Below are 19,631 nucleotides of genomic sequence, written 5' to 3' on the forward strand. Positions count from 1 at the left end.
GTGTTGATATAATTCAGATCAGTGTTCAATACTGAGAAGCAAACCACAGGCCCACTGATAAGATAAAATGCCTGATAATGGGATGTGATTAATGCACTCTCTGTTTTGAATTGTCATAGCAACATGGGCATAATTTTACCCGAGATAAATGAGTCCTGGAGACAGCTGATATCCAGGGTAAGAAGCTTGTTATATGTGTTTTCTACTGGTCTCTGAGTTTTATTTTTATGTTTTTTACTCTATTTCGCAAGCCAATTTAGTGCACCCCAAAGGGGGCTCCATCTTTGATGACACCCGACTGGGCCTCCATTGTGCCGAATTAAATCCATTGTGAATTTTTAATTGAAACACTCACAACAGTCACTTTCATTCACTTCGTAATTCGGCGCATACTGTGAGTGACAGTCAAGTATGACATTCGCCCTGCGGGTCACGTCTCAAGTCCCAAGGCAGCATATGATTACTGTGATTGCTTGATTCTAGAGCTCTCCACTGGATGACATTGATTGAATCACAAATGGTTCTGAGTCACATGACGATGCACAACAATGCATTGCAGCAAAGTAGTTGCAACTAATATGCAGTCACTTTGAACTGCATGACAAAGACAAAACAAGCAAGCAAAATAATGCAGCAGCTGGTTGGAGTTCTTCTGTGAGGTAGTTTATATATATATATATATATATATATATATATATATATATATATTTCATTCCTTCCAGGAAAAGCATGTTCAGACCGATTTACCACACTTTTACCTCACAGGGCCCGTGGGCACTCTGGTAGAAAGCACACATGGACATGATAATCCATCTCCATCGCGTCAGAGCTCTCTGGGCCAGGAATTCTGTCAGTCGCAGACACACGAAATGGTAGAAAGACTCCGGAAATCACTTACTGCCTCTCACTAGCATCAGAGTAAAGTGGAAGAGAGTCATTTTCTCCTTCTACTTCAGGTAGTTTTATCCACCTGTCAGTCTTTAAACATAAGCTTCTTACAAACGGAGAGGTTTCAGGAGAAGGATCGGCCTCTGTTCTGAAGGGTATTTGGGTTTGTATCTGAGTATTGCCATGAACTAATCTTTCACTAATTCCCAGTGGAAAGTCCTATATAGTGTATATGATGTGGCTTTAGCTTTAGAATCAGCTGTGTTCTATGTGCTATTTCTTGATGTTTAAGTCAACTGTGAGTCTGTTATTTGAAGGTCTCCCTAAAAATGTTCCTTTTAACATTGAGTTTTGACACTGATCTGCTTGTTTGTCAGATTCATGACAAATATATGTTATAAAACATAATTCCATTTTAATTGCTAATACACTAATAGACTCTACCAGTTTGGGGCTCATTTGAACAAATTTATAAGTAATGTTATGAAATATTATTACGGTTTAAAATAGCTGTGTTCTATTTGAATATATTTTAAATTTGAATTTCCAGCATCATTCAGTACTGAGTGTCACATGATCCTTCAGAATTATATTATTCTATTATTAATTTAATATAAAATTTAACATGTTAATTAGATTATTTAATTATGAAGAAAAATGATGCGTTACAATTATTAACACATTTAACGCACTTGCCCCGCCCCAGACCTATGTAGATCATCTGCCATTTCATACAGTCAACTGATGACTAATATGAGGCAGGGCAACAACTTACTGCATGATTGAGCCTAACAAATATCCCTAAAATTCCAGATATGGAGCAAAATTCCCCTGTTTGAAATTTTGTAATTTTGAAATTTTGAAACTTTGAAGTCACACCCCGGTCAGTCTGATGGTGATGACCCGCTTCAAGTCGAACAAGCCTAATGATTCAGTGAACCATTAATAAAGAACCATTTACTTCACTCCTGAATGAATCAGCCATTTGAACGAATCAAACGAATGAATAAATGACTCGATGACTTAATCATTAAGACATTTACCTATACCTACAGGCAGTTTTAGTTTATTATTTAGAAAATAATTTCATTAAATAAATAATTTAATATTTTCACAGTAATAATAATACATTTAAGAAAATAAATTATTAAAGCTATAGTTCACCCAACCAAAAATTATTATTATTATTATTATTATTATTCACATGGTCCAAAAGAGTATATGTAATAAATTTTATCAAACAAAATAATTCTTGCTGAACCTTCTTTTTGTAATCTATGTTTGATGCCTTGCACAACAATGACTTTAAATTATCTTTTCAGAGTAATTTCTCCAAATTTGATGTGTGATTAATTAGATTAATTAATCACCACATCATGTAATTAATTAGAATTAAATTACATATAAATTGTAATTGCTTACCAGACCTAATTATGATTTATTTGCAGTTAAAAAAATATTTTGTGTTGAGCAAATTGCACTGGCTTTTTTTTTCTTCTCAAGGTTGTTTGATGAATAGATAGTCCAAAAAAATCAGCATTTTAGATAGAAATTGCCCCTTTGGATAAATTTAATGCACTCATTAACAGCACACTTTTTTTTTTTTTTTTTTTACAAACAAACAGACAGACAAATAAATAAATAAATAAATAAATAAATAAATAAATAAATAAATAAATGACCTGCCTCCAGACTCTAAACAGAAGTATAAATTGTGGCTTTAATACACTGTTTATAAAAGCAGGTACTGAAACCTGTTAAATAAAGCTGCTTTTGCTCAGGTTTGAGCTTACAGACCTGTTGCTATGACAGCAACTCCGAGATGAGCTTTGAAGAACAAAACAATCCAGAGTAGGGGTGTCCAGATCCGATCACGTGATCGCGTGGTTTCAGACTCGGAATCGGACGTTACCTCCCGATCAGGACTCGGATATATATATATATATATATATATATATATATATATATATATATATATTCTCATTAATTTTTAACACATCTTTTGTTATGCGGTGGCACAGAGTTAGACCCTTTTGACTCCACACAGAAACAGCAACGCGTTCGGCATGACATCACTTTGTTTTCAAGAGCTGGTGTGAATAAATATATATTCAAACTCAAAGAGACATGATAGTTTGCGCATGACCTGATATTTCATTCGGACCCAGGGTACAGCGAGATGAACATCACAGAGCGCTAAACTCTCATGCAGTGTGTGTTTCATTCATACTAGAAGCCGGAGCGCGCTCTCGCGCTGATATCAGGATATTCCTAATATGGACAAAAGCGTCCAGCTATGCTGTGGTGCTCACAGGAAAACAGAAACTTATGCAAACACGAAGACATTAATATACGATCACGACAATAAATTGTTCTTCAAGTCATCTCCAGCAGGTGATAAATAAAGTATGAACATTGCAGTGCTGATTGACATAGTACTTATTACAGTATAGAAACTATTCTGCATTATTATGTGATAAACAGTGTTTGTAGTATATAAACAAATCATTATTATTTGTTATTGTCCAGCATTTATAGATTTCTAAGCCAATTTAAAGCTAGAAATTAGAGAAAAAATAAAGTTGCCTATACTACCAGTCAGATGTTTTTGAACAGTAAGCTTGTTAAGGTTTTTTTTTTCTTTTTTTAAGAAGTCCCTTCTATTCACCAAGCCTGCATTTATTTGATCCAAAGTACAGCAAAACAGTAAGATTTTGAAATATTTTTACTAGCCTATTTAAAATAGCTGTTTTATATTTGAATATATTTCAAAATGTAATTTATTGAAGATCCTGGATCTGTTTTTTCGCTCTTCTTTATTCTTTTTTTATGTATTATAGAAGTATCGGATCGGGACTCGGTATCGGCAGATACTCAAAATCAAATGACTCGGACTCGGACTCGAGGACAAAAAAACCTGATCGGGACATCCCTAATCCAGAGTGGCACAGTGGCACAGTGGCACAGAAAAACTCACATTTAACTGGATGCCAAAAATAAGTTTGATACATCAGAGATCACTTTTTATGAATTAGATGATCAGTACAATCTTTAAACAAACCTCATGAGAGTATTTTTCTGATTTATCTCCCTTATTTACGTTTTCTATTTTACATGGCTGTGTTGTGATGAAATGCAAACCCCTTGGCTCGCTCAAGGCAACTACAGTAAAGTTACAAGTCCATGGATACAATGGATTCAGTCTTTGTTCCTTTCTAAATACCAAATAATTAAATAAATAAAAAACATGGGTATCATTACATCATATTCTTCACACTTTTATTACATACAGTGACATGGCTTTTTCTTTTTCTTATATTCCTTTTTCCAAATGCACACACTAAAAACATTCAATGGCTTATAACCAGTCTCATGTAGATCGTTATATGTTGTAAAGCCAACGGCCGTAACAGCTGAAATTACTTCATAAATAGGCCTATTGTCAGCCAGAGGGGCCGCTTTATGGTGACATAGCATAACCACACAATAACAGTTATAAATCTAATAAAGAGTTTGTCAGACACATCTCAGCAAAACAAATACTTTGTCACAGCTTTGTATAGCAGGACATTCCGTACTGTTGTTGCTTCAATTCTGCTGAATGGCATCCTAATATACACAAAGATTGATCTCTATTTTAAGTCTATGTCAAGACCTGCTGAGATGCACTATTTTCATGAAGGACAGATACTTTAGAACAAACCTTATCTGTAATATGGGAATTGGTTTTATTGTTATCGCAAGGAGAAAGCTGAATTGAAAACAGTATGTAAGAATTGTTGGTACTGGTCTCTCTCTCTCTTTCTCTCTCTTTATATATATATATATGTATTTATTATTTTTTTTTTTACTTTATTATTTGTATTTTTTTTGGGGGGGGGGGGGGGGAGTGGTTGTTGGAAAACATTCAGTATTTGTATTGTTGCAGTGTCCACTAGGATATTAATTTAGTTTCAAAAGGTTACATATTTCTGCTACCTTACATCATCATCTCCACGCAAACTTATGAGTTAAATCTACATTAACATGTATCCATAACATGAAAAAGTCACATTTTGAAGTTATCATGGAACAAGGATTTTTAATTTTGATATCAGGATATCTAGTTTACTGTGAAACACAGTTATACAACAATTTTTTTTTTTAAATAACTACATTTCCATCATGTGCTTTTAATATCACTCTCTGACCCAGTAAAAGACCAGTGTGATCATCTATTAATGTTTTTTACAGTATCTAAGTAAGAAATGTAAAACACTTTGTAGAGTGACCAATTGTCACTATTAAAAAGTCGCTTATCAGCGTGTCAATTAGTTACATATTGGCTATCTATTAGTACTTGTAAAGCACATAGTAATGCCTTATTCTACATTACTATATTTTAATTCCCTAATATAACTCAATACCTAAACCAGCTACCTTACAAACTACCAATAGGCAGCAAATTAGGAGTTTATTGAGGCACAAATCTTAGTTAATGGTTTGTTAATAGCGAGAAATTCACATACAAATAAAGTGACTGATTTATTTTATTTTTTTTAGTTTGTATATAACCCCAATTATATAATGTTTATTATGCAGAACAGCTGAACCTTAACATTGTTTAAATACTTCAATGTTAGTTAAATTTTTCGAAGGCATTAAATTAACCTTGGAATTTCAAAGACAGAACATGAGGGATGAGTGTGAATTTGTATACAGAGCCCAAGAGTGACTTAAAATAATTTACAAACTACTGTCCTAGCTCTAGGCCACTGTCAACAGCATGATGTTGTTTATGGCTATCCATCCAATACAGTGACAGTGCATTTTTTCATTGTCTTTGAACGTTCAAATGGAGAGTGCATTTACATGTCATCACACTGGCACACTGTGTTTGCTTGTTTGCAGTTCCCCCGAGAGATGGAGTGGCTGATCTTCTCCCTGCTGGTGCTGGCTGTGTCTGCGTCAGGACAGCTGTGCCCTAAGCGTTGCATGTGCCAGAACCTGTCGCCATCTCTAGCCATCCTCTGTGCCAAGACTGGCCTGCTTTTTGTGCCAACAGTTATTGACCGGCGTACAGTAGAGCTGCGCCTTACAGAGAACTTCATCACGGCGTTAAGGAGGAGAGACTTTGCAAACATGACCAGTCTCTTGCACCTGACACTGTCCCGCAATACCATCAGCCAGATTATGCCTTACACTTTTGCCGATCTTAAGCGGCTACGTGCGCTACACCTAGACAGCAACCGCCTGAGCGTCATCACAGATGACCACTTCCGAGGACTCACCAACCTCCGGCACCTTATCCTTGCCAACAATCAACTGCACAACATCTCCCCACACGCGTTTGACGACTTCTTGGGGACTCTCGAGGACCTGGATCTCTCATACAATAACCTGGTGGACATTCCGTGGGAGACTATAGGACGCCTCACCAATGTGAACACTCTCAACATGGACCATAATCTCATAGAGCATGTCCCTTTAGGAGTCTTTTCGAACCTACACAAACTAGCCCGTTTGGATATGACATCTAACAAGCTAAAGAAAATACCTCCTGATCCCTTGTTTCTTAGGATACCAGTTTATGCCAAGTCAAAAGGGTCACCCCTTTCCTCCCTCGTCCTAAGTTTTGGAGGGAACCCACTACACTGTAACTGTGAGCTACTCTGGCTAAGGAGGCTAACTAGGGAGGATGACCTGGAGACTTGTGCGTCACCTCCGGACCTTATGGCAAAATACTTTTGGACCATCCCAGAGGAGGAGTTCATCTGTGATCCCCCTGTGATTACAAGGAAATCTCCCAAAACCTTCGCCATGGAGGGCCAGCCCACCAGTCTGAAATGCAAGGCCAATGGGGACCCAGACCCAGACATTCACTGGATATCCCCAGAGGGCCGTCTAATCGCTAACACCTCCCGTACTTTAAGCTTTAGCAATGGGAGCTTGGAGATCAATATCACTTCATTGAAGGAAACAGGAGTCTTCACCTGCATTGCGTCAAATGCGGCGGGGGAGTCTACAGGGACGGTGGAGTTGGTGGTCAGCCCTTTGCCACACTTAGCTAACAGTACTAACCGGATTCGAGAACCTGATCCAGGACCATCCGATATCCTAACCTCTGCAAAGTCGACTTCATCTTTAAGCAATGAGACCAGGTCTCAGGAGAGGAAGGTGGTACTTGCTGAACTTACGGCAAATTCTGCACTCATCAGGTGGCCTTCACAACAAAATTTCCCTGGAATCAGGATGTTTCAGATTCAGTACAACAGCTCGGCAGATGATACTTTGGTCTACAGGTAAGACGCCTCATTGTTTTATGAATTGAAAATCGAATTACATTTATAGTAGTGCAACTAGTTGTACTAGCGTAGCAAGGTACTTATGGTGCAACTGCATATCCAATAACATATCCATCCTCCTATAATAAGTTTATTTTAATTATATGTTGTGCATGTTGTTAAGTACCAATCCCCATTGATTGTACTGCTGGGACTCACATTAAATATTGCTTCTGTTTACTGCTGTTTATTATTTAATGCAACAATCAGTGGCCTTCATCTCTATGGATGTGCCTTATGCTTCAGGTTTCAGAATAAAAAAAAAAAAGAGACAGGAGAAACTTCCACTGTATTCCACCGCAGGATGCCTTTGTCATGATAAAAGTGAAAATTGTTGCTTCATCTGTCAGAAGTTGCACTGTTTATAGGCAATGTATTCCCAGAGCACTTTCTAAAGCTGTGGGATATCCAAAATTCAAAGTGTTTGTGCACAATGTTCTTTTGAGCCTCAGAAATCCAATTCATGAAAGAAGACAAAAATATCAGAGAGGATGACTCTATGGTCACACTAACCGATGATTATTTTTGACATGAACGAGTAAAAACAAAATCTGTGCTGGAAGAGGTGGGTACAATTAATTCATCCTTGCTAATGGTTAGAACCCATTGTGATATTTACTCATCCACAGATTATGTTTAATTAGTCTTGGTGCTGGGGACGACTGTCAATTAGTATCCATCCCACAACATTGGGCAATAGATGTGCATAAGTTAAAACAAAATTAAATTACAATTTTCAGCACATATTATTCGATTGTTTTTGGCATGTTTTGTGACACTTTAATAGTAACATGTCCAGTGAGTGGTGCTAAAACAATGTTTAGTTGTATTAACATTTTATAACGCTGGTTGTTGTACATAACAAAGCAGATAGAAAATAATATTTCTTTAAGTGCAATGCTGCACCAGGTGAGCTACCAAGCAAGTTTATTACAGCAGAAAGCCCATACATATGGAGCTGGCTATGTGGTGCAAACATCACGATGTATTAATTAAAAAATCATCTGCAGGGTAAACATAATTTAAATAAATGTGAGTAAATTATAACATAATTTTGTCAGGTCACATTTTTGGGTGACCTGTACCTTTAAGACTGAATTAGTGTAAATCTGTAAGAAACTGGGTCATCCCAAAGAAAAGTCCAAATCTGCTTGCCAAATCTCATGAGCATTAAAGCACAGTGACTGATTCTAAAACAGGTATCCAGCCACTTTTGCTTAAGCTTTTTTTTAATTTCCTCTTGTGAACATTTAACAAAATCTCTATAAACGTTGCTCCTTCTGACTGAATAGGTCAGTCAATAGGTTATTTCTAATGCATACACATATATTGTAATATATTTCTCTGTTAAAGCCAATGTAATGTTAGGAGTAAACACATAAAACAGCTAACAATATATAAAGGCTGTGTTGGATCTAAAAAGGCACTTGTGCTCTATTATCAGTGATAATACTGGCCACACTTCCTTCTGACAGGATGCCACAGGAAGTCAATGTACCACTGACAGCTCAGAGTAACACCTCAAACAGCCTCTCCAAAAGAACTGACGAACAGAGACAGGCATATCAAAATAGGTTCCTGATTCTTTTCACACTAGAGGACAGCTGGAGGCATTTTTATCCCCTAAATAAAACACAACCTATATGACTTTACTTTAGATGTGCAAGGCAACACAGAGGCATTCACTGAATTTAATTAATGCCTTTAAATTTAAATTCAGTTCCTGTAACTGAAAATGAATTGAAAGTAGAAAAAAAAAAATAAAAAAAAAAAAAATAAAATATATATATATATATATATATATATATATATATATATATATATATATATATATATATATATATATATATATATTTGAGTTGATCGGAGGGTGATGATGTATGGATGAATATTTTGATTACATAGGTGAAAGTATAGATGGACAGACAAACAGACAGACAAACAGATAGATGGATGGATGGATGGACAACAGACAGATGATGATGATGGATGGATGAAAGATATTTTTAATTAGATAGAAATTCATTAGATATTCATCCAGGCCAGTAAGTGTCAGTATAACATCCAGGCATGTTTTAACGAAGAAGCTTTGCAAAATGTGAACAAAAACATACAGAATTCAAGTTCAACTAGGCTCTTGTCTAGGTAATTCCAGTCATATTCAATGCTATCTTTCAATAAAATGTAACATTTTGTGCTAGTACAGTCATAAACTACTGCATACAGGAAATTAATTAAACCTGCTGGAAGAATAATGAAAATGTGCCTTAATTGTCATTGAAAAGCATCTGCTAGAAGGGATTGATTAAGTGGCTTTGCTTATAGAGGTGTCTTTTGGAAAGAAAGTATTCACATCTATCAGTGAGTGCAAATTAAGTTCAGTTGCAATTTTTCATTGTGGCAACAGAATGCTCAGCATGTGCCTGGCTTTGTCTTTAAAGCACATCTTGTGATGGTGATACTTTTATTCTCTGAGTGCTTTATTTTGAGGAAGAAAAGAGCACAGCTGTGTTCCTTAAATAAAGATCCTTAAGAAAGCCTTGTGTACGGCTGCAGAAAATGAGCTTATCCTAGTAGCGCATGGTAAAAATGGTTAAAAGTAGCTACTCATAAATCAGAGGCCGAGCATTTTGTTGTTTAACAGCCAAAACATTTTTTATTTTCATTTTAATTTTTTCTGTTTTCATTCAGTCTTGTAAATTCTACTGAAAGCACTCTTCGGATTTGTTTAATTTAAAAGTATTAATGAGATTCCAGCAGAGCTATATCCACCAGTTATTATATATATATATATATATATATATGAAATATCTAACAAAGTTGCATCAGGTAGTGAAATGCTAAATTTAGCTTTAGTAATACTCTTGGGGAAGGTGAACATATATTAAAAGTGAAGGAGAAGAGTTAGCCAGACATGTTCACTTCTGACTGGATTAAATGGGATTTTCTGCAAAACACTACCACAAAGTCCTGAGGGAAAACATGTCTGGATAGGTCTAAATACAGTGTGACAGACAAATACAGTGAATGACACGTTAAAATTCACAGATTGTGCTGATCACAGCTGCATAAGTGTTATGGGTATGTTCATGTGCAATATTAGTTATTTCTACACCACTGGATTGATGGATGGATGATGGATTTTCAGTATTTTATTTTTTTTTTTGTAATCTGTTGAATTAGACGAAGCAAGGTGAATTCAAATACATTGCTACATGGGTGTTTTGAATGAAATAAGTATACAAATTGTGTGATATTTTTTTATCAAAAATAAATAAATGCAATTAATAAAATTAAGAAAATGATCTGTTCTAGAAAAAATTAGAAATACATAGGCAAATAACTGACTGTAATACATTTAAAGTGTCCCTATTATGGGTAATTTGTTTTGGGAGTCCCCAGCTACAGGTTAACATGCATGGAAGTTCAAAAATAATAAATAAGTAAATAAGTAAGTAAGTAAGTAAATAAATAAATAAATAAATAAATAAATAAATAAATAAATAAATAAACACTTTAATTGTCTTACGCATTTATTTTTACCTTACTTGTTCACTAAATTGTAGTGATACAATTGGTCTCATTTGCATTTCATTGTGCCTGTAAAACCTGATAAAGCAGCTTTTGTGAGTGCAGTGCTGCTTTGTGTACAGCTTTACTACTCAAAAAGCAGCACCTAGTGGTAAAGAATGAATTTGCATTTTCATTCAGACCAACATGAAAAGACCGACAAGTGGGCAGGCAATCTGCTTGTTTCATGTTTCATGTTGATGTCAACTTGAATTTTTTTTTTTTAAACTACACGTTTCAATGAATCAGTCGACTCTTTATTTATTTATTTATTTATTTATTTATTTATTTATTTTATTTATTTATTTATTTATTTTTTGAGAGAGACAATAACTTTTTAGAGGGTGCACATTGCAGGATATTTTCATTCAATTAGAGTTGTGTTACACACTGCATGAAAGGTAATTTTCCAAATTTCATAATAGGGGAACATTAAGTTTAAGCAAAAACTAAAATAAATAATACTAATTAATATAAAATTATACATAATTTATTACATTATATAAATTTTAAATGACAAACGCACATAACCATTACTAAAACTTAACTTAAAAAATAGATAATATTACATATAAATAACATCAAAATAACACTACCTGTAAATAGTATAACTAAATAACTGAATCCAAATTGCTGGTTGTTGGGTGGGTGGGGGAGAAAAATAAAATAAAATAAAAAGTTACTGGCAAGTACGAAGCTACTACTTTATAAACAGCTGAGTACTTTTATGTAACTGAAAATTAAGTGAAGTAAGTTGCTTTGCTACTTTTAATTAGTTACCACCCAACACAGGGACGAATGGGTATTCTGCTAATACAAATGCCAAGAAGGTTTTACTCTTAGCAGTCTGCTAATTGCTTTGTTAATGAATATTAAACCAGTGTTGCGAAATTCAGGGTTTTATATTTTCACTGGGCCCCCAGCAGATGCTTTTAAAGAAATAAAGCAATTATCCACTTCACAGACAGACAAAAGCAAAGTCCAGAGCTTCCCTGATATCTTAATTAGATCAGATCATGTGTGCTTTAAAAGCAGGCAATGTAAATTGTGCCTTTGGATGAAATAGGTGGATGTGCTTGTTATTCAAACAGTGGGATAGATGGTTGTTTGCAACCTGCCTGATCTGTACCCCCTTGTGTTCAATAGCTGCGTGATTGTACCACATAAAAGCTCTTTTTAGTGGAGAAAAGGAGAAGTTGTAGAACCACTTTTACTCCAGGTAATATGGATTTTATTGTATATTTTTTCATGAACCGTCCATTAAAAGAGTGCGTTTTCCACGAAATTTGCTCAGTTATTAGTAACAATGGGACTGAATTATTGGAATTATAATATCCCATCTCAAACTAGCATATGCAGATATATGACTGGACCAAGATACACCTACAGTGCCTGCACTGATCACATGCTTAGCCTGTTATATAATCTCCACTGTTTAAAGACCATGCACCTGGTATATGAATATAAACAATTATAACATGGTCTGTCTGAATTGATACTGAATCTCTACATTATATTTCACAGCAACAAGTGGGGGGGGGGTCATTTTTTTTTAAGTAACTAAACTCACAGCTTCATTGTTTGTAGAGAGAGGCACACAGACACGTAATTTGAACACAACTTTCATCTCTCTCTCTCTCTCTCTCTCTCTTTATATCTCTCTCTCCCTCTCTATCTCTTAGTAATTAATTAAGATAATAAATAAATAAATAAATGCTAATAAATATCAAGATATAATTATTTGAACTAATTGTGATCTTATCACATTATTTTGGGCAGAATGCTAGCATAATGAGCCATAACAGGCATACATTACTGTTGTTTTTACTCTTCCAGTCCCTTATATATAACACATTTTTATAGCAGTCTAATTTATAGTTCTATACAAAAACACATTCGCACACACAACATTATATTTTTGTTTGTTTTTGAAAAAGAAAATTACATTTTATTTTTCAATGTGGAAGTAATTTATTTTTCTATGAATGTGCGAGACTTCTGGTTCATTAGCTTCTGTATGGAAATAATGTGAAGAATAACAAAGTGTTGTAAAAAGTAAACAAGGGTCCCCATGAGAAAGAAAAGCTTACAAATCAGGGAATCAAAGTTTTTCAGGGTAAGGACACATTTGGCGATGGAGCAAGGACCTCCTGTTTTCAGAGTCTGAAACACAACCAGCATCTCCAGGCAATTCATGTGCCACGTGAGATGGTGACCTAACCATAGGCCCTGGGGAAAGCAGCCACTCATGACCACTCTCCTGCCCATGAGGAAGGGATCCGTCGTTAGCGTCTGTGACAAAAAGAAGCCACCAGCACTGGGGTTTTGTTTTCTTGTGACAGAAACCAAGGTTTCCTCCATGTCTAAGGCACATAAGCAATACAGTGTGACCTTGATCATGCAAAGTGGGTTGCCCCTCTGGGAGAACCCTCTAGTCCTGAGTCAAAACTGCGCGGGTCTCATATATAGCAGGCCAAAGGGTACTGTTTTGGACGCAGTTGCCACCCGACTCAACAGTCTCTGAAACTGTCTGACAGTGAGTGACTAGCTTACTTTTACTCTCTTCACTGCTGTGAGGATTGACTCAATCCACCTGCATCTTGACCGAATCCCACACCACACCCAGATAAGTCATACTCTGTAGTGGAGAAAACACACTCCCTGGTGCTTAGCCTTATTCCCAGCTCTTTCATATGTGCGAGGACAACATCAATTGCTGTACCATCATATGTTCTAAAGAGCTAGTATCAACCAGTCGTTGATGTATTTGAGTATGCAGATGCCCTGGAATTGCAGAGGAGCCAGAGCAGCATCCACACACTTGGTGAGAGTGTGGGGTGAAAGAGAACACCTCTTAGGTCTGGGAGAAAGTGTTTCAGTGCCTGAAACACGGCCAACATCCCCAGGCAAATCATGTGCCACATGAGATAGTGGCATCACCACAGACCTTGGGCGAAGTAGTCACTCATGACCGCTCCCCAGCCCATGAGGAAGGCATCTGTTGTTAGTGTTACACAACGACAAGGATAACCCCAACACAGGCCCCTGTGACAGGACCCATAACTTCTTACACATATCTAAGGCCCATAAGCATCACTGCGTGACCTTGATAATGCGGAATGGGTTTCCCCTCTAAAAAAACCTTTTGTCCTGATCCACCACTGCAAGGGTCTCATGTACAGCAGACCAAAATGTATCACGTTGGACACAGCTGCCATCAGACCCAACAGACGTGCCTGCATCATGGTTGAATCCCACACCACGCCCAGATAATGGAGAAAATACACTTTTCTTTGTGTTTAGTCTTAACCACAAATCTTTTACATGAGCGAGATCAACATCTCAATGTCGAACCGCTATCTGCTCTGATTGAGCTAGGATCAAACAATCATCAATGCAATTCACAATGCGGATGCCCTGGAGTCGCAGGGGAGCCAGAGCAGCATCCACACACTTGGTGAAAGTGTGGGGTGAGGGTGACAGACTGAACAGAAGAATCTGATATTGCTACGCTTTACCCCCGAAAGCAAACCTAAGGAACTTTCTTTGTTGAGGAAGGATGGATATGTGGAAGTATCAAGTGATGCTTTATAAATAAGACAATAAGTGTTTAAAGTTTATTCTGCTGTTATGAGGAAACAGTTGAAGTGATTGTGATGACGTGTATGCATGCACACACACACACACACACACACACACACACACAGAGACACACAGTTCCAGCATTGCTAACTTCACAGCGCAGTTGGTACTTTGTCAAATTAAAGTAGTGAATCAAACATCAGCATGCCTGGCTCTGTGTCACCGTTGGAACAAATATGTTACTTCGCAAATATGGAGATATTATGGGATATTTAGATTTTTGCCAAATGAGGTAGGATACACGTGCATAAAGCCCCATTTCGATAACAGTTGAGTGCACAAGCCTTTAAAATATACTCCTTTGTCAGGTTGTGTGAGGTTGTCTAGTGGGCTTTGTTTTCAAGTGCGCAAATCATGGAATTCACTGTTCTTCAGCTGGCTGCTGGTAATCAAAAAGAGTTGCATTGCTGTGGGTGACCCCTTCTGGATTGAGGGTGAATTGCCTGTATTTGTTGTAAGGTCTCATGCACCAAACCGAAATGGCCATACCGATATTCTTCTCAAACTTCTCAAAGCCAGAAGAATATACATCTTTTAATTCCTCAGGACAAAACAGACAAGTCAACACGGTCTGTTTATAATATAAGATGTATTATAAAATAATCATGAATAACAGCCTGCAAACACATTTATACATTTGCACACATTTGGGGGAAATATTGAGAAAAATGAACCTCCCATCTGCTCACAGTTTCCCTTAGCATTATTTTGGTGCAGAGTAATGCACATGTTGCCTTGAGAAGAAACGACTGCTGGCGCAGAGCTAAGCATCCAAGGTACTCCTATCTTCTTTCTCTGCTAATGTCTCCACTGCTTAAATGACATAGTACCATAACAAAATTAACAATTCGTCTAACTCTCACATGCTTTTTAAAACATTTTTCTCACTTCTTTGTCCTCCTCCTCCCCCTCCTTCTTCATCTCTAATAGCTGACGACTTTACAACGTTTTTCATTAATAAAATTAAACACATTGGTGCACAATTTTCCACACCACAATCAGTCAAGCTCATATCACCAGCAAACTTACACTCATTTACATCCTTCTCTTCACTCTCTGAGGCAGAAGTCTCAAAACTCATCCTTTCTAATCATCCTACAACTTGCCCGCTTGATCATATTCCAGCTCATCTCCTTCAAGCCATTTCTCCTGCAGTTGTACCTGCACTCACTCACATCATCAACACATCCCACCATACTGGTGTTTTTCCCTCATCATTTAGACAGGCACGTATAACTCCACTACTTAAGAAACCCAACCTCAACTCATCTCTTTTAGAGAACTACAGACCAGTTTCCCTTCTTCCTTTCATTGCAAAAACACTTGAACGAGCTGTGTTCAACCAAGTCTCTACATTTCTCACAAACAACAACCTCCTTGACAGCAACCAATCTGGCTTCAGAAGTGGACATTCAACTGAAACTGCCTTGCTCTCAGTTGTTGAAGCTCTAAGACTGGCAAGAGCAGAATCCAAATCTTCAGTACTTATCCTGCTTAAACTGTCCGCTGCTTTTGACATGGTTAACCACCAGATCCTCCTATCAACCCTACTGGCAAAAGGCATCTCAGGAACCACACTTCAATGGTTTGAGTCTTACCTATCAGATAGGTCCTTCAAAGTATCTTGGAGAGGTGATATGTCCAAGTCACAACATCTAACTACTGGGGTGCCTCAGGGCTCAGTTCTTTGACCACTTCTCTCCTCTGTCTACATGGCATCATTAGGTTCTGTCATTCAAAAACATGGCTTTTCATACCACTGCTATGCTGATGATACTCAACTCTACCTCTCATTCCATCCTGATGATCCGACGGTAGCTATTCGCATCTCAGCTTGTCTAACAGACATTTCTTCCTGGATGATGGACCATCACCTTCAACTCAACTTTGCCAAGACAGAACTGCTTGTGATACCATATGGAGATAGGGTTTACAGCCCCTACTTTATTGTACCCAAGAAAGGCAGTGAATTACGACTGATCTTGCACCTGCGTATCTTGAACTGGTCTCTTCAATGTTTCTCTATGTACTCTTCGGGTGCATCCATCCCTGAGATTGGTTTGCAGTGATCGACCCGAAGGACGCGTTTAATTATGTGTCAATCCGCTCTATATCCTCTTGGGACTTGTCTTTAATGCTCAGAGCACTACAGCAGGACCCATCTGAGCCTTTGCAGAAAGTCGAGCTGAAGTTTCTGTCAATGAAAACTCTGCTCCTGATTGTATTGGCCTCCATCAAGAGGGTAAGGGACCTGCACACATTTTCGGTCGACAATTTGTGCCTAGAGTTTAGGCCCCCAGGTAATCCTGAGGCCTCGGTCCCACTATATGCCCAAGGTTCCCAGTACTCCCTTCAGGGATCAGGTGGTTAGCCTACAAGTGCTGCCCCCAGAGCAGGCATACCCAGTCCTAGCTTTGCTTTGTCTAGTCTGGGTGTTAAGATATTAAGATGCTACACAGGAAACAAAGCTTCAGGACCAGAAGGAGGCTAGCAGAAGGGAATGCCATCTCCAAGCAGAGGATGGCCCACTGGATAATGGATTCCATATCAGACACAGGGTGTGCCCTGCCTGTTCAGGTTTCGTTCTCACTCTATAAGAATTATTGCATCCTCCTTGGCACTGTCTCGTGGTGCCTAGCTGACAGATATTTGTAGACCTGTGGGCGACCCCCAACATGTTCACTTTATTCTGTAGCCTTTGTGTGGAACCAGTATCCTCCTGTGTTCTCACCTCAAATTGGTAGAAGGACTGAGAGGCCCCGGCTTCCGGCTGGCTTGCTAAAACCTCTCCAGAGAGTCCATATCGTAGACCTTGTTGAGCTCATTCATCCCCTTGCCAGCCAGACATGACAGAGCATCCAGCGCAAGGCTCTCACTCGATGAATCCATGAGAACCGGTAGAGGGCTAGGTTCCATATGTAGATACCTAAGTGGATCCCATATGTGTAAAGTCCACGGTATAGCCTCAGAGCCCATGTTTCCCTGGCAGACTTCCTGCTATTTTCTAAGACGGTTACAATCACCTCTAATCTTCCATACGCACCTGAACGGTTGTTTATATGTGTAAATGCTTCAGAAATCTAATTCGGGAAGGATGGGGCTTCCGAACCTTCTTGTCCCAAGTGGTATAGGTACATTTTTCCAGTGTTATCCAGTCCTGCTGAATGGTTAGTGCCATATCAGCATCTTGTGTTAAGTCCTGGCCTGCGCCAAAAAGTAGGGATGCAGGTAGCTCCCACAGGACACTGGAAGGGGCAGTATCTGTGGCTTTTTGGTAGGGATCCCAATTCGTCGGTCATCTGACATGACTTTGAGAGAGACCAACTGAAATGAAATGTCTCGGTTACGTATGGTAAGCCTCAATCCCTGAAGAAGGGAACAGACATGTTTTGATACTACACAAAGTGCTTGCTGAAAACACAGAAGCTAATGTTGCTTGTTTCGAATGTGTGTCTATGTCACCTGCTTGTCATGTTTCACCATTCTTTTGGACTGTTTTCACATGTGATTCAGAGTGTGGGCACCCAGGGGCATTTCTAAAGTGTTTTCCGAGGCAGCGTGAGTTCCTGAAGGAGAATCGTTATTGCAGAGTCACACATTTGCATTCACCTGAACTCCACCTACTTTTTGCAATAATAATTTTGCTGTGAGTTGAACACATATCGTTTGCTGTAACTTTGGCTTCAGGTTTACTAAAATTAAACATTTAAATTTTACTGTCAGATGGACAGATAAGAATCGAATCACTGAAGTTAGTTAGGGCTTTCTAATAGAGTGCAGATGTAATGTATAAGCAACGGCTCCACCAAGAATAGTGATGTACAGTGATACATTTAATATTGTTTACAAGGCATTAGTTATACAAATAATTGGAACGGAATTTAAAATATTCATTGATGCAAATATTTTTTTCTAGTATTAGTCTGCATTTACATTGCATGCATCTATTTTGACATACCATATTTTGCAGCTGTGGAAGCTCAGTTAAAGACCCTTGTTATAAATTATACATAATTAAGATTTTTGAAAAACTAAAAATGCAGAAAGTTTTTGGTGAGGGGTAGGTTTAGGGTAAGGGAATAGAAAATACAGTTTTGTACAGTATAAAAAACCTATGCCTATGGAGACTCTCATGGAACATGGAAACCATTGTGTGTGTGTGTGTGTGGTTAGATTTGAAGCAGTCCATCAAATTACACAGTTTTATAGAATATGAATTGCGAGACAAAAAATTATCTCTCTCTCTCTCTCTCTCTCTCTCTCCTCACTGGAATAGTGTTTTGTGGTAGTACTACGTCCAGCTCAGATCTATAGGAAATATTGACTAACATCAAAAACTACCAGAAAGGCTTAACACAGCTTCTCCGGTTTATGCACAAGGATAAAGTTCCTTCCAAATTTTGTTCACTCGTTTAGTTAATTGAAAGTCATTGTTAACTAGCAGAGCATATGTTGCACTCTGAATGCTACAAAGGATGTTTCCACTGTCTTCTTAACTATCTTAACCAGATTGCACATGCAAACAGACACAGCCCACATACCGATAATGACTGATGACGGCTGTGCTGGAAGAGTACGTTCAGGAGGAGCGAATACATTGCGGTCATGTTTCCTTGGATGAACTTAGGAGTAGTTCTGTTCAATCAGTCCTGATTAGCAGATGGTGTGTGAACTCTGAAACGGGAAGGGCTAATGTTTCATTCATCATTAATGACTGATGAGCTGATTAAATGACTCCCAGCAAGGGCATCTATGGTCTGCAGTGGTAAAGAATGTGAAGTCTGCATTATCTGCACCATTTCTTCACTTTCACATGTCGTTAAATGTATGTTTCATGAATGGGTATATATATATATATATATAATAATAATATATATATATATGGCATCTCAGCCTGTCTAACAAACATTTTTTGTTGGATGACCATTACCTTAAACTCAACCTAGCTAAGACAGAACTGATTGTGGTTTCAGCAAAGCCATCACTTTATCAAAATTTCACTATCCAGTTGTGCTCATCAACCATAACTCCTTTCAAAAACAGCTAAAAACCTTGGAGTTGTGATTGATGATAAGCCACATTTCTGTGACCACATTACAAAAACTGCCTGGTCCTGCAGATTTACTTTATACAACGTTAGGAAGATCAGGGCCTTTATTTCAGAACATGCAACACAACTCCTTGTTTAAGCTCTTATTCTATCAAGGC

General features: G+C 37.7%; 1 protein-coding gene across 2 annotated transcripts in view; it reads left to right on the forward strand.

The window, feature by feature from the left end:
* Positions 1-19,631, forward strand: part of LOC132108165 (leucine-rich repeat and fibronectin type III domain-containing protein 1-like protein) — a 134,558-nt gene that overhangs the window by 74,667 nt on the left and 40,260 nt on the right. For both annotated transcript variants that reach the window (XM_059514756.1, XM_059514758.1), the window contains exon 3: positions 5,779-7,169. In XM_059514756.1, coding sequence (XP_059370739.1) covers positions 5,791-7,169 — 1,379 coding nt within the window. In that variant the 5' untranslated portion in view covers positions 5,779-5,790. The remainder of the gene's footprint in view (positions 1-5,778; positions 7,170-19,631) is intronic.

This window comes from Carassius carassius, chromosome 28 (genome assembly GCF_963082965.1).
Source record: "Carassius carassius chromosome 28, fCarCar2.1, whole genome shotgun sequence".
Taxonomy (NCBI): Eukaryota; Metazoa; Chordata; class Actinopteri; order Cypriniformes; family Cyprinidae; genus Carassius; species Carassius carassius.